The sequence below is a fragment of the Megalobrama amblycephala genome, linkage group LG21 (genome assembly GCF_018812025.1).
Source record: "Megalobrama amblycephala isolate DHTTF-2021 linkage group LG21, ASM1881202v1, whole genome shotgun sequence".
Lineage (NCBI taxonomy): Eukaryota > Metazoa > Chordata > Actinopteri > Cypriniformes > Xenocyprididae > Megalobrama > Megalobrama amblycephala.
This window is the reverse complement of record NC_063064.1, coordinates 27,330,474-27,346,530: the sequence shown is the minus strand read 5'-3', so window position 1 is coordinate 27,346,530 and position 16,057 is coordinate 27,330,474. Positions and strand designations below refer to the sequence as shown.

At 35.4% G+C, this 16,057-nt stretch overlaps 1 protein-coding gene across 14 annotated transcripts in view; it reads left to right on the top strand.

Moving 5' to 3' along the window:
- Window positions 1–16,057, top strand: part of cacna1da (calcium channel, voltage-dependent, L type, alpha 1D subunit, a) — a 103,164-nt gene that overhangs the window by 70,950 nt on the left and 16,157 nt on the right. For 8 of the 14 annotated variants that reach the window (XM_048172247.1, XM_048172249.1, XM_048172243.1 and 5 more), the window contains 11 exons: window positions 242–325; window positions 7,680–7,712; window positions 8,535–8,663; window positions 8,861–8,926; window positions 9,374–9,465; window positions 9,663–9,822; window positions 11,175–11,302; window positions 11,435–11,531; window positions 11,629–11,731; window positions 12,434–12,535; window positions 15,101–15,234. In XM_048172247.1, coding sequence (XP_048028204.1) covers window positions 242–325; window positions 7,680–7,712; window positions 8,535–8,663; window positions 8,861–8,926; window positions 9,374–9,465; window positions 9,663–9,822; window positions 11,175–11,302; window positions 11,435–11,531; window positions 11,629–11,731; window positions 12,434–12,535; window positions 15,101–15,234 — 1,128 coding nt within the window. The remainder of the gene's footprint in view (window positions 1–241; window positions 326–7,679; window positions 7,713–8,534; window positions 8,664–8,860; window positions 8,927–9,373; window positions 9,466–9,662; window positions 9,823–11,174; window positions 11,303–11,434; window positions 11,532–11,628; window positions 11,732–12,433; window positions 12,536–15,100; window positions 15,235–16,057) is intronic. The other 6 variants (XM_048172250.1, XM_048172251.1, XM_048172245.1 and 3 more) reach the window with 2 other exon arrangements.

Below are 16,057 nucleotides of genomic sequence, written 5' to 3'. Positions count from 1 at the left end.
AGCACAGTTCTAGGCCCTGTGTCCCCTCTTATATCCGCTCAACCCTTTACTTCAGACAGGCTCAGATTTCAGCTCAGGAAGAGCTACTGTACTTTTCAACTGACAACTTGTTTCTTTAACTGCTGAGATCTAACATCTGTATTTCTTTCTATGTGTCCTCCGCACCTTTTTTTCTCCCTCATTCTATTCAATTCATTCCTTTCCCCCTCTTCCTTGTGTGTGGTGTGTCTTTTATTAACAGCATTATTTCACTGACGCATGGAACACATTTGACGCCTTAATTGTTGTCGGTAGCGTCGTAGATATTGCGATCACTGAAGTCAACGTAAGTACAACCGTTTTTTGCCTTTCCAAGTGTAGAAGCCTTGCAAGATAAGCATATCTGGTGCCCAACACAGATTATATCCACAAGAATATCTTTATTATGTGATTCAGAACCCAGATTTGGACACCAAGTTGGACCCAACACTGTAACAAAATTGTTTACTGTACAAATTTTTTTTTTTATTTATTTATTTATTTATTTTTTTATTATTTATATTTTTATATATTTTGGGTCTATAAGATTTTTTATGTTTTTTAAAGAAATCTCTTATGCTCATCAAGGCTGTATTTATTTAATAAAAAATACAGTAAAAACAGTAATATTGAGAAATATTAGTACAATTTAAAATAACTGTTTTCTTTTTGATTTATATTTTTAAATGTAAAAAATATAATTTAAATTATTATATAATTAAAAATATATTTAAAATATTTTAAATGATTTTTAATACAATTTAATTCATTTAAATAAATTATAAAAATATAATATAATATAATATAATATAATATAATATAATATAATATAATATAATATAATATTTTCCTAGTCAGTTTCATTTCTTGTAATGGCACTGATGTTTTTTTGCGAGGTTTCACTATATGTTGTCTTGAGTTATTTGTTTTGTGAATTGTAGTTGTTTAGCTAACCTTAACAACATTAACACTCACACCTTCTATTTCCCCTGCTTATCTGAAATAAAACAACGTCTTGTGAACCTTGAGGATTCTGCTGCTGAGAAAACTACTGAAATCTCTTACTAGCTTTTTGTTGTGTATCTGTGTGGACCGTAAATCCGTTGTCTCGCATCCAAATGTGTGTAAGTGCAGAAAGAACTGCACAAATCCATCAGCTGGTTTGTCTAACGCTTGTTCTTCCATTCTGTCTCCATAGAAACTTTTAGAGGCAAGTATGGCAAGATGTGATCTCCTGTTTGCTTGTGTTCTGCTTCATAATGACTTAATTCCTTGAAGTGCTATGAGGACAAAAAATGTCCTCGTCAAAAGTTCGACAATATTGTTCTGGTTTAAGAGATGTCATCAAGATCAGTTCAGAAAAAAAGAATGTATTTGTGCCATGCTGATTTTGTGTAATGAAGTAAAGCTCTAACAGCCATGACTTTACTGATTACAAGCAAATCAGCATTAATGATTAGTTTTTGTGGGCAGGAAGGTTGATGACTTGTTAAAGGAACAGACCATTACTTTTTGGTATCACACTTAAAATGTTTAGCATCAATATGGAAACTTCAGCACTTTAATTATCTGCTTGTATGAAAGAGTTTTATATTACTAAAACATTTTATATTAACATTATATTATCAGTGTTGTAGTATTTTTATAGTGTTTATTCATATTTTGAATTGGCTTTTATTTTTGTATTGTCAGTTTTCATTTTATTTTAGTTTTTGTAATTTTAATACTTCAACTTATTTTATTCCAGTTGGCTGCAACATTAAGTGTGAGTTTTTTTCCATCCAATATTCATATTTTATTTTATTTTATTTTATTTTATTTTATTTTATTTTATTTTATTTTATTTTATTTTATTTTATTTTATTTTATTTTATTTTATTTTATTTATTATTTCTGCATTATTTCAATTAACAAAAACATTTTTAATAGTTTTAGTTAACAATATCTGTTTTAAAATTTATATGTATATGTACTTTTTTTAATAACATCATAAAAATTACATAATGTGTTAAAACAGATATTGTTAACTATTAAAAATGTGTGTGTATATATATATATATATATATATATATATATATATATACACATTTATTTAATTATTTAATTATTTAATTATATATATATATATATATATATATATATATATAATTTCTATTATTTTTATATATATATATATATATATATATATATATATATATATATATATATATATATATATATATATATATATATATATATAGATATATATATATATATATATATAGATATATATAGATATAGATAGATAGATAGATAGATAGATTTTTTTTTTTTTTTCCTCCCTAGTTGTTATATACTTGAAGTGTTAAGTTTAATGCTGCACATGAGGAGGGCGATGCTGGAAAGTGATGGTGTTCCTTTAAGAGCAGTGGTGGAGTTTCTGTGTGTGATCTCTGTGGTGGTTCTACTGCACTTAAAATCCTGTATCTCACAATCACTGTCCAGTTTCAGACAATAATGTAGGGAATACACACACATATGTAGCTATTTAGATGTATAGAAGTTTTGTGTCTCCTCTCACACGGCTGTCACTCTGCTTTCTGAGCTACAGTGCTATTTTTTTCTGGAGTTTCTCATGTCCCAGCGTCCATATATAAATGTATATATGTGTATATTGTTTACGTCCCTATAGGTGTTTGTATTGTGGCCATTTTCATTGGATGTGTTGTACATTGAGTCTCTGTACGTTGTGTCCTTGTATAGTATGATTGTGGACATGAGTTTGTGTGTGTGAGAGAGTTAGAGAATGCCTATGTCTTGTCTTTATGTTTTTTTTTTTTTTTTCTGTCTGTTTTCCTCTATATCTTTGTTTTCTGCTGTGTTTGTGTGTTTCAATGGTGATAAAACCATTAAGAGGTTTCACAAGGTCTTCTATCACGTCTGACTAGATTTTTGCAATCAGATAACTGTTTTAGAAGAGATAGTTCACCCAAAAATGAAAATTGTCATCATTTACTCACCTTTTTTCCTGTAGAAATCTTCAGTAATGAATTGATCCCTCTTTTTCATGCAATTACAATAAGCAGAAAATGAATGAAAAAAAAAAGTCCATAAAAATATCATAAAAGTGGTTTTACCTAGGACGATAACTATAACGTTAACGATAAAGATATAGTTCTAAAATTGTTCTAAATATAAAATAATAGCAGAATCCATACAACTATAACGATAACAGAGAAACAATATCACTTTCAGAACATTTTATTTAGCTGATGAATCATAAAAACATTGACAGCCAATCAGAATCCATCCTGCTTTAAAGAGCTCGAGCATTTAAAGTGGCAGACGACAAAACTTATAATAAATAGAACGATATTGTACATCGATGTCAATATTGATATGATTCTTTAGGTATTATTTTTTATAGTCTTCTGGACATAAGACATATTCATATGCAGGTAATTATTCCCCTATTTAACATTGCAACATGATATTTGAGTCAGTGAGCTGAACTCGAGAACTGGAGCAGTTTGATTTGTGAATGAATCATTCAGGTCGGTTTTGTGAACTGGATCGAATGAAAAGATTCAACTTACAAGAATGTTTTGTTAATGAATCAGACCACGGATTCAAGATTTTCAGTGAATAACGGGTTAAATTCACTTAGAAAATGTTTTTTTAGTTTTGTGGACCACTTTTAAGATATGTTTATGGTGTCATTTTGGAGCTTGACAGCAAATAGTGGCCAGGAAATTCTTCAAAAAAAATCAATCAGGTTTGAAACAACATTAACAACATAGAATTGTTATTTTTGGGTGAACACTTCCTTGAATTTGTTTGTCTGTTTATCAAATAATTATTATTTTATGATTTTAAAAGCCTTGTGAAACTCATTTTATCACTCATTGTTGTAGTGGCTTACAGGCTTGCTGAATTCTGCAATTATAGATATAAAGCATCAGATCAAAGACAGCAGGTACAAATCAGATGCGTCTTGCTGTCTGATCTGTCATGCTCGTACAGTATCTATACTCATTAATCCCCACTCGGGGGTATGTGTGACTTTCACCCAATCTTGCGGTGGTTGGAGTGACTGGTTTGCCCATCCCCTGTTGCATGCTGGGATATGCCCTGCTAACATTAGCTTCATTTTCTGCAGATGGCGCTCGGCCACCCGCTCCATTCTCCTCCGGTCAGTTCCCAGGCGATGTAGTCCGTTTGAAGTTTGCACTTCCTCTCTTTCAATACTTCCTGTTCACCTCCAGACAGAATGGCCCTGGAGCTCAGAGCTGATTTAAATAACGAGTGATCAAAATATCCAAGCTGAGCGTCCACTCACTAGCAAACTAATAAAACACCATCAGTGTGTTATACAGAGATGTTCATCAGGTAGAATCTTCTGAATAGAGCTCAACTGTATTTCCGCTAATGGCAGCACAGGCTCATTGTATCACATCTAACAGTGGCTGTTCAGTGTTACGAGATGCAGTTAATATATATCTGTAGTCTGTCTGTCTGCTGAGTGACTGTCTGTCTCTCTGTTCTGTCTTCCTTCAGTGAGCTCTTAGAGCTCTGAGGAGTGAGAGCTTGAGTAGAGCAGGTGTGTAGACGTCAGACAGGCTGCATGACTTCCATTACTGCTTATGTCCTTCCTTCCTTCCTTCCTTCCTTCCTTTCTGCTTTTTCTCCCCTTCCTTCCTATTTCATTTCTGCTTTCTTTGCTTCCTTCCTTCCTTCCTTCTTTCCTGCTTTTTCTCCCCTTCCTTTCCATCTCATTTCTGCTTTCTTTGCTTCATGCTTTCCTTCCTTCCTTCCTTCCTTCCTTCTTTCCTTCCTTCCTTCCTTCCTTCCTTCCTTGCTTTCCTTTCTGCTTTTTTCTCATTTCTCCCTTCCTTGTTTTCCTTTCTGCTTTTTTAATTCCTTCCTTCCTTCCTTCCTTCCTTCCTTCCTTCCTTTCTGCTTTTTCTCCCCTTCCTTTCATCTCATTTCAGCTTTCCTTCCTTCCTAACTTCCTTCCTAACTTCCTTCCTTCCTTCGTTGTTTTCCTTTCTGCTTTTTTCTCACTTCTCCCTTCCTTATGTTTTCCTTTCTGCTTCCTTCCTTCCTTCCTTCCTTTCCTTTCTGCTTTTTCTCCCCTTCCTTTCATCTCATTTCAGCTTTCCTTCCTTCCTAACTTCCTTCCTTCCTTCCTTCCTTCCTTGCTTTCCTTTCTGCTTTTTTCTCATTTCTCCCTTACTTATGTTTTCCTTTCTGCTTTTTTAATTCCTTCCTTCCTTCCTTTCCTTTCTGCTTTTTCTCCCCTTCCTTCCTATCTCATTTCTGCTTTCTTTGCTTCATGCTTTCCTTCCTTCCTTCCTTCCTTCCTTCCTTCCTTCCTTCCTTCCTTCCTTCCTTCCTTCCTTTCCTTTCTGCTTTTTCTCCCCTTCCTTTCATCTCATTTCAGCCTTCCTTCCTTCCTTCCTTCCTTCCTTCCTTCCTTCCTTCCTTCCTTCCTTCCTTCATTGTTTTCCTTTCTGCTTTTTTCTAATTCTTTCCTTCCTTCTTTCCTTGCTTTTTCTCCCCTGCCTTTCTGTCTCATTTCTGCTTTAATTCTGCTTTTTATCTCCTTCCTTCTTTCCTTCCTTCCTTCCTTCCTTGCTTCCTTCCTTCCGCTTCCCCCTTCCTTCCTATCTCATTTCTGCTTTCCCTGTTTCATGATTTCTTTCTTTCCTTCCTTATGTTTTTCTTTGTTTTTTCTCATTCCTTCCTTCTTTTCATGTTTTCCATTCTGCTTTGTCTCCTTGCTTCCTTCTTCTTTTTCACTCCTTCCATCCTATCTCACTTCTGCTTTCCTTCTTTCATGTTTTCCTTTCTTATGTTTTCCTTTCTGCTTTTTCCTTCCTTCCTTCCTTCCTTCCTTCCTTCCTTCCTTCCTTCCTTCCTTCCTTCCTTCCTTCCTTCCTTCATTCCTTCATTCATTCCTTCTGTGTTTTCTCTCCTTTCATCCTATCTTATTGCTGCTTTCCTTCCTTCATGCTTTCCTTCCTTATGTTTCCTTTCTGCTCCTTCTTTCCTTCCTTCCTTCCTTCCTTCCTTCCTTCATTCCTTCATTCATTCCTTCTGTGTTTTCTCTCCTTTCATCCTATCTCATTGCTGCTTTCCTTCCTTCATGCTTTCTTTCCTTATGTTTCCTTTCTGCTCCTTCCTTCCTTCCTTCCTTCCTTCCTTCTGTGTTTTCTCTCCTTCCATCCTCATTTCTCATTTCTGCTTTCCTTCCTTCATGCCTTCCTTCCTTGTTTTCCTTTCTGCTTTTTCTCTCATTCCTTCCATCCTTCTTCCTCTTCTGCTGTTTCTGACTCTTTCTTCTCTTGCATTGGACCGTTAGAGCGCCCTCGGGTGGTGACTCTTTTGCAGGGCTCATGCATGGAGGCGCTGCAGTGCTACTGGAACACTGACGTTCTTCAAGGCTTGTGTTGCTGTTATGGAGAGAAAGACATTGTTTGTGTCTAAGCGTGTGCGCAAATGCCTGACCGCTTAACGCATGCACCATCAAATGCTACAGCCAGAAACTGCATCTTATAATTGCTGCTTCTCATGCAAATGAAAAATTTTATGATGAGGGATGTCAGGCTGTATGAGTGAAGCCATATCTGTCTGGAGTCTGTTCTTTCTGCACAGATGAAGGATTCATCTTTTTTCTGATTACATGCTGAATTTTCTTCCCACTGTGTGAGTGTTTTAATGTCGATGAATGTGGTGTTTGATTTTTATTTTTTCAGAGTCAAGAACTGATCTGTTCTCAAAACCAAATGTGTGGACGGAGTATATTTTGTATAGCATGTTTATCTTTGCAATAGGGAAGTTAAATTAAAAGTTGTTTGACTTTGCAAATATAAATTACAGAGGTTACATTAATAGTGGACATTGGTGGACATGTTTGTCTAGTAAAAAGATGAGGACAGGACATTTGATGTGTACATAGATTGTTAATTATTGCAAAACTTGAAATGTTTCCACTGCGTGGTACTAGTTGCTAGTTAGTTGTTAATGTCACACAATATTACGCATTTACTAAATATTTTTTCAGTGAAAATGTTTTTACAAATAATTCTTTTTAATCATACAAAAATTATAGAAGCTTAATAGCATTCATCTATTTATAATACATGTGTCATTTTTATCACAATCAATGCATGTGAATGTAGAGGAATGTATATTCAATAATGTGGCATTATGGATTTGTTATACTTGCGTCTTTTGCTGTTGCTTAGCGTTTTCTGGATACGCTCTTGTTTACAAAGTTGTAATCGTTGCATATGTGTTCGCTAGTCCATCACTGTCCTGTATGTTTGTGTATGTATGTGTGTGCTGTATTGTATGTCAATGCTGTCTGCAGCTGCTTATGTAATTCACAGGATAGAAATAAGCTCACATGATGGACTTTCGTGTTATATAAGCCCCTTATGTGATTCTAGTCCTATTTGTCTCTGGTCACTTGCCATTTTTCAGTCCTTATAAGCAGTTTTAAATAGAGGATTGCCTGTTCTTGAGGTTGTTTGAGCCAGTTTGCTGTCTTGATATCTATCGGTTAGAAATGTGATTATAGAGTTTGATATTATGAGTGTCTGTGGATGCGTTTTGAAGCATAAGTGGCTGTGAAAACGTTATGTGCGAGTGATTAATTCAGGTCTTTGATTTTAAAGCCCACAGAGGCACCTCAGGTGGATGAGGCGGGGGTAAGATATCCTGCCCCTCTTGGGATTTTTGCCCAATTTTACAGTTTGCATTCCTTTTCAGGTTTCCGTTTGAGTTCTGATTTGAGTTCTGGTTGAGTTCTGTCTTTTGATTAAACATTGTTACCTCTCATCTTAACCCAACCCAACTTCAATTTGTTGTTTCTTTGAATTTATATTTACGTTTGTTTTCTCTTCTTTTTGCTTTGTTAAGGTTTTGCTTTGGTTTTACATCCTTTGACTATTTTGTCAAATAGGGGAGTGTCACCCAAACGTGACGAACTGTGTGTGTGTGTGTGAGTGTGTGTGTGGGGTCGTCGGCCCCTCACGTTTGTAGCGCTGACACTGCTGCATGGTTAAGGGGCCCCTGAGGTCAGATTAGGTCGGATCAGGTCAGGTAAGGTTGTGACCTCAAACTGACCTTTCACCCTTGAGGTTTGGGGGCCCACTGTAGGATGGCATGAAGTAAATCTGGGTCAAGAGAGCCATGCTTGTGCTGATGCGTGCAGTCAAGTATGGCAAGGTTTATTTTTCTCCAGCATGCACCCCTCTGCCTCCTTCCTTTCTTCTCTAGGATGTAAGCATGAAACGCAGGGTCTCTGGTAGTGTTTCTGGATCAGTCAAACCAGTCTAAATATATTCTTTTAATATGCAGTGACATTCAGTTTCAGTTCCTAAAATCTAAATTTTGGCTCTAAATGGGCCATCAAAAAGTTTAAAACTATTGTGCTGCCCTCTGCTGGTCTGACTGCCTTAATACAGCCTGATGCCCTGTGTTATCTCTTTACTCTGATTGGTTCACTGATACTAACTCTGCCCCCACAGAACACAGAGGACAGTGCTCGCATTTCCATTACCTTCTTCCGTCTTTTCCGAGTGATGCGATTGGTCAAGCTGCTGAGCAGGGGGGAGGGCATTCGAACCCTCCTCTGGACCTTCATCAAGTCCTTCCAGGTCAGAAGAACAGAATGAAAACCCAATTACATAGATATTCTTGATGCTTTTCTCCCTTTGTTTTTACCACAAAGCAGTCATGCACTTTATTAGAAAAATTACTCCTTTACAGTAGGCTAATAGTGTTTCAGTTTGTCTGTTTGGGGTCAAATATATATATATATACCTTAGTAATATATGTTATGCTCTTTTCTCAGGCCCTGCCATATGTCGCTTTGCTGATAGCCATGCTCTTCTTCATCTACGCTGTCATTGGCATGCAGGTTAGTTTCAGTGATTTTTGTCCATGGTGAATTGATTGTGGTTTACTATTGGTCGATCTCATGTGAGTGACAGGTTGCCCCACCCTCGCTCCAGTAAAGGCGTCATCAGAGAAGTCGCTGCAAGAGGGAGGGAAAGATATTTTGATTAAAGATAATGAGGTCACATGAATTTAAAAAAATAAGTATGATGTGCACAGATAGATCATTTACAATAAATACTGCAATATTCCATAAAATAGGAATTTTCTGTTTTGATTTCATGGTGAAATCATGAAAAATGACAATTTTGTTTAATAGCATTTCAGTGAGTGTATTTGATGACAGGTCTAAATGCACATAACCCACATTCAGTGTACTTGGTGACGTGTGGTTCAAAAATTACACACTTCACCTTTTAGTACAGCACAGTACACCTTGATTTACCATTGGTGGAAATCAATCTTTCAGATGTTTGGGAAAGTCGCCATGGTGGACCACACACAAATCAACAGGAACAATAACTTTCAGACGTTCCCCCAGGCTGTGCTTCTGCTCTTCAGGTCAGTGAACGGCACTGTGAAGATGTTACATGAAGATGAACTGCACGGTGGAGAAGTTTTAAATCTTTATGAAGATCCTGATGCATTTGTCTCTTCATTTTCTTCCCATTTTTTATGATGTTGGTTCATCTAGGAGTTTTTTTTGCTTATTGGATAACATTTGAGATTATTCATTGTTTGGGTGTTTTGGGGTGTAGATGTGCAACAGGTGAAGCCTGGCAGGAGATCATGTTGGCATGTATGCCAGGGAAGCTGTGTGATCCGGAGTCAGACTATAATCCTGGAGAAGAGATGACATGCGGGAGCAGCTTTGCCATCATCTATTTCATCACCTTCTACATGCTCTGCGCCTTCCTGGTACACACACGCACTATCTACACTTCCTTTTGATTTTGTTCTAATTGTTATAATTACTATAATTATATTATTTATAATATACAGAAGAGGATTAGGGCCAAGCAATAATAAAAAATAAAACCATCTCGAGATTAAAGTTGTTAAATTACGAGAAAAAACTCGTTAAATTTCGAGAAAAAAGTCGAGATAAAATGTTGAGAATAAACTCATTAAATTACGAAAAAAAACTCGTTAAATTTTCGAGAAAAAAGTTGAGATAAAATGTTGAGAATAAAGTCATTAAATTACGAGAATAAAGTCATTAAATTACGAGAATAAAGTCATTAAATTACGAGAATAAAGTCATTAAATTATGAGAATAAACTCATTAAATTATGAGAGTAAAGTTATTAAATTACTAGAACAAACTCGTTAAATTTCGAGAAAAAATTCGAGATAAAATGTTGAGAATAAAGTCATTAAATTATGAGAATAAAGTCAGTAAATTACGAGAATAAACTCATTAAATTACGAGAATAAACTCATTAAATTACGAGAAAAAAGTCGTTAAATTACGAGAATAAATTCGTTAATTTTATGACTTTATTCTCAACATTTTATCTCGACTTTTTTCTCAAAATTTAACGACATTTTTCTCATAATTTAACGACTTTTTTCTCGTAATTTAATGACTTTATTCTCAACATTTTATCTCGACTTTTTTCTCGAAATTTAATGACTTTTTTCTCGTAATTTAATGACTTTATTCTCAACATTTTATCTCGACTTTTTTCTCGAAATTTAACGAGTTTTTTCTCGAAATTTAACAACTTTAATCTCGAGATGGTTTTATTTTTTTTATTATTGCTTGGCCCTAATCCTCTTCCGTAATAATATTACATGTCCTCCTTCAAGCATTTGAGTTTATTAAAGACATTATTTGGTATGGAAGCTTGTTTCCTCCACAGAATCATTTTATTTATTTATTTATTTTTTTTAAAAAAAAGGTAATTGCAAACTTTTTCTTAATTGTTTTTTTTCTCACAATTGTGAGTTTATAGCTCATAATTTCAAGTTATAGACTCATAATTGCAAGTTTAAAACTTTGACCTTTCTTTTCAGAATTGCGGGTTAACATCTGAGTTTATATCTCAGAATTGCAAGAAAAAAGTCAGAATTGTGAGATATAAACTCACAATAATGAGAAAAAAGTCAGAATTATTAGCAAAAATAAAAAGTTGCAATTACCTTTATTTATTTTATTTTGTGGCAGAAACAAGCTTCCAATTTTTACAATTTTTTTTTTTTTGAGGACTTCTGGGGAGAATTATAAACTATTTTGTTCTAAAAAGTTGAATAATATCTTGTTTTAGATTATTAACCTGTTTGTGGCTGTCATCATGGACAACTTTGACTATCTCACCCGTGATTGGTCGATTCTGGGACCACACCATCTTGATGAATTTAAGAGGATCTGGTCAGAGTATGATCCAGAGGCCAAGTAAGGATATGTGAATGTGTTTGTGAATATACCTGTTGGAAGGAATAAGTTGCTTGAATTGTAGCAATGAAATTAAGAGCAAATAGAGACTTGAGGAATTTTTCAGTCAGTGTTTCTCTCTTTTTATCACAGAGGCAGAATAAAGCATCTCGATGTAGTGACGTTGTTACGGCGTATTCAGCCTCCTCTTGGTTTTGGGAAACTCTGTCCTCATAGAGTCGCTTGCAAGGTAAGAGATATGCATTTATTGATAATGTGTTCAAACTTTTGCAAACACACTCAAACCACCCTCTCCATCTGTATCTGTCATTCTTTCTCACTTCCAGAGGCTGGTGGCTATGAACATGCCTCTGAACAGTGATGGCACTGTCATGTTTAACGCTACACTTTTTGCTCTTGTGAGAACTGCACTGAAGATCAAAACGGAAGGTACGTGAATTCTTCGTTGAACTGCTCGTATCGGTTCACAAACGAATCAAAATTACAATCGGAAAGTCCATAAACCACTTATTTAGAATTGTCCATTTAAATTAATTGATTCAAGACAAATCATTTGCATCATTCACAAAAGTCCTAAAAGTTATACATGTTTTAGTGAAATATAAATATAGGTTTACACTTTATTTTAAGCTAATGAAGTTACATTGTATTTACTCAAATAAGTACTGCATAATATTAATTAATCATTAATCAATTAATCAATGTAAATCTTTAACTACATGTACTTACTATAGAGTTATGGTTAGGGTTTGGTCTTTTGTAACATATAAATGTTGTTACTTCACTTTTGATCAATTTAATGCATCCTTGCTAAAAAAAAACTTTTTAAATAAAAAAATAAATCTTACTGACCCCATCTGTATATTGGTATATGTAAGTATAATATCATTAAATATTATTATTTTTGCATTTATTTATCGAAAAACAAACTGTGGGAAAGATTTTTACTATATTTCTTCTATTAAACATGCACATCTCTGTTTCATAAAAATCATGGTTCAGCTGATCACCCTTTTAAAGCTGTTTCAGAGCAAATTCATAACTATAGGTTCAACAAAAGGTTGAAAATTAGCTCTTTTTTGAAATTACCTTTATAGTTGTGTTGATAACATGGTATGTGTTTTGACCCAGGTAACCTAGAGCAGGCGAATGAAGAGCTGCGAGCCGTGATTAAGAAGATCTGGAAGAGAACAAGCATGAAACTTCTGGATCAAGTGGTGCCCCCTGCTGGTGGTCAGTTATAAATCTCAGAGCTTCATCTCTGCTAATGGAAATACACTTTCACAACAGAGCATAGACACACACAACAGCTCTATTTTCTGCGTCTTTTAACTTACACCTAAATCATCCATTCAGAAAAGAACAAAAATATTGGTTTTGAACAGTTTAGTTTCCCATATGTAGCATATGCACACATACTGTACATTCGCTTCATACATACACACACACCAGTTGTCGCACTAGCTTTTTCCTGCTGTTTTACTCTGAGTTTCTCCTGGTCGGGTCTCTGCAATGTTTGTTCTGTTCCATATGTGTTGCAAATGCTTTCCTCTCCTGCTCGGTACTTTCACTGCGTCCACACTGGAACCTCAATGATGTGTGTTTGTGTGTATGAGTATATAGCTGGAGGATTTGAAGAAGGAGGGTGTGTGTGTGTGTTTATGTGTGTGTGTGTGTGTGTGTGTTGAGCTTTGGGCTTGCATGGCAACTCAGGCATGCTGTGTCCTTCTAAAAATGTCTCTTTCTCTCTGTTTCTCTCTGTTTTCTACACTGTCGCTTTCTCTCCTGTATCTGCTTGAGCTTTTCCACAGCTTCTGTTCCTCATTAACTGTCTTTCTGTTCATGTAAAAGTTCAAATCTTCAGAATATTCTGAAGCAATTCTGTTTTAGGGTGGTGGCATGGAACTAATGTTGCCTCTTCTATCCTGATATGTCCCCAACGTGCTTGTTTAAAAAAGTGACACAGACCCCTGCTTCAGAATGATTCTCACGCACACACTTACACAAACATGAACACAACACATAAACTTTATATACACACAGAGAATCAAAATGCATATGCAAAAACAGTATATTAGACATGCACAAACGCACCCACAGAAATGCACCGCTAATGTGCTAATACATATATTGCTCAGTGCTGCTTGCTTGCATGTTCCCAGTAGAATGTAAGCACATATAGGACTAGATTTTAGTGACATTAGATGGCTTAGCTGATGCAGTTCTTTGCAAACCCCCCTCAACCCCCTCTCTCCAACTCCCAGTAATCTCTCTCACAGTTGCTATGCTAATGCTAATGTGCTAATACTAATATGTTTACAGATGTCTGATGGGTGCTAAACCGTGAATATGAAATATTCTACTCCCGACATGGCATATGTTTTGGAATAAGACAGCTGGTCCAAGCTGGTCATTAACTGTTTGACCAGCTAGTGTCTAGTTTGCTAATAAGCAGGATTTTACTAGCTTAAACCAGCTAGAATCCAGTTACTATGTTCCAAAATCTAACTTCCAGTTTAAGTTGGATTTTTCAACAGGAAATACATAGAAGCTTGTCTTAGATTAGATTATTGCTTTTATATTGTAGTTTACAAAAATTATTAATTGTGATTATCTATATTTCTTGCATGAATGGCTTTAAAATGCAATTTGGTCTCAGTTTAAGAAATAAAAAGTAAAGGAAGTCTTATTTAACAAACAACACATTTTAAAGTGCCATTTGGAAACATTTTTTCATTATAAAAAATGTATCATGATAAGCTAAAAAGTTTGGGGTGGTAAGATTTAAAAAAAAAAAAAAAAAAAGAAATGAATACTTTATCCAGCAAAAATGTATCAGATTGATCAAAAATTACAGTAAAGACGTGTATAATGTGACAAAAGATTTCTATTTCTTGCTGTTCTTTTGAAATTTCTAGTCATCAAAGAATCCTGGAAAAAACGTACGACAGTTTCCACAAAAATATTGAGCAGCACAACTGTTTTCAACATTGAAAATAAAAATAAATGTTTCTTGAGCAGCAAATCAGCTAATTAGAAGGATCATATAGTAAAATTCAGCTTTGCCATCGCAGGAAAACTACAGCAAAACGCGTCGTGGTCCTGTGATCTAGGCCCTGTCCACATGAACATGGGTATTTTCAAAACCGTAGATTTTTCTATGCGGTTTGGCCGTTTGTCCACCATCCGGTCACTAAAACTGAACTTTTTTGAAAACTCCTGCCAGGGTGAAGATTTTCAGAAACTCCGGTTACAGTGTTGTTGTGTAGACAGTAAAACTGGAGATTTTTGTTGTGACGTCGGAACCGGTAATAACCTTTTTTCCAGGCTTCTGATTGGCCAGCATTGCTTTACAGTTAGGGTTATATCACCACCTGTTGGTTTGGCATGCTCTTGACAGCGCTTCATAGAGTGTTTTTGCGTTTTCACATGGATGCATTTTTTTTTTTTTAAACGAAGGAGGGAAAACTCTGTTTATAAATACCCATGTACGTGTGGACTATGCCTTAGTCATGTATGTGGTGTTTGTTAATTAAGACCGTCTGTGTTTGTTCTCTAGACTTGGGTCACATTTTAGGAGCCATTTGTGTAGAAATCCAGACAATACTTAAGGGTTAATTAGAATTTAATTAACAGATTGTAGCTGTTTTTCTCTTTCAATGACTATGTAGTTAGAATAACACAAAGCATCTCTTGGCGTCAGTTTCTGTCTCGCAACGTGCGTCACGCAGAGGTGTGTATGCGTGCGTTGAAGCTACTTGCTGACAGCGAAGCCGTGTGTGTGGTCTGTTCACTCAGATGATGAGGTAACGGTGGGGAAGTTCTATGCCACTTTCCTGATACAGGACTACTTTAGGAAATTCAAGAAACGCAAAGAGGAAGGCCTGGTTGGCGTTCACCCAGCACAGAACAACACGGCCGTCGCCCTGCAGGTATGTGTGTATTTTGGAGATTGAATTTTGCTGATTCTTTAGAGTGTATTAATAGGTTGTGTGTTATTTTATTAAGGCATATTATTGTTATCAAATTGGTATTTGCAAGCTTACATTGTGTATGCATTAGTTTTGGCCTTGAGGTGCATTCACACTGACAGAAATTACATCGCTGTAGGTTGCTCTCAAACTCTCCCGGAAAGCCATTTATGTTGAATTATTGTGTTGTTGGCACAAATTACTGTTCTTTAATTATTTAGGAATGGAGTATAATTGAATCTTAATGTACTCCAGGCATTCCCAAACTTTCTGTTTGCTGAACTTCTATGACCAAAAATATTTACTTAATGTTTATGTAATCTAACAAAACATTCACGTTCACGGTTCTTTGATGTCGTTTAATGGTTTGATTGCTTTTATTTTAAAACTCTATATTAATTTTAATGGTTTAATTATTAGCTTCTTTATATTCAGGGTGTGCCATAGCATCGACGAGAGCTGCATGATTAATCGTTAAACGATCACAATCTCGATTCAAAAACCCATGCGATCTCATTACTAAATGACAACGAAGCTCCTGTGTCTATTAAATCTTTGACAAAGTCACACCTGCGTTGGCGCTGCAGCTGACCCAGAGAAAGGTAAAAAAGTAACTTAGCACTTCAAATAACGATTGTATCAGTTACATCATTATGCCACCAGGTGGTGACAAGTGACTGTTAAAAAAATGTATTAGTCATTGAATCATTCACTCAAGAGATTCGTTCAAAAACACTGATTCATCCAGTAATGAAACAAGTGAAGAATTTATGATCGAGTCATT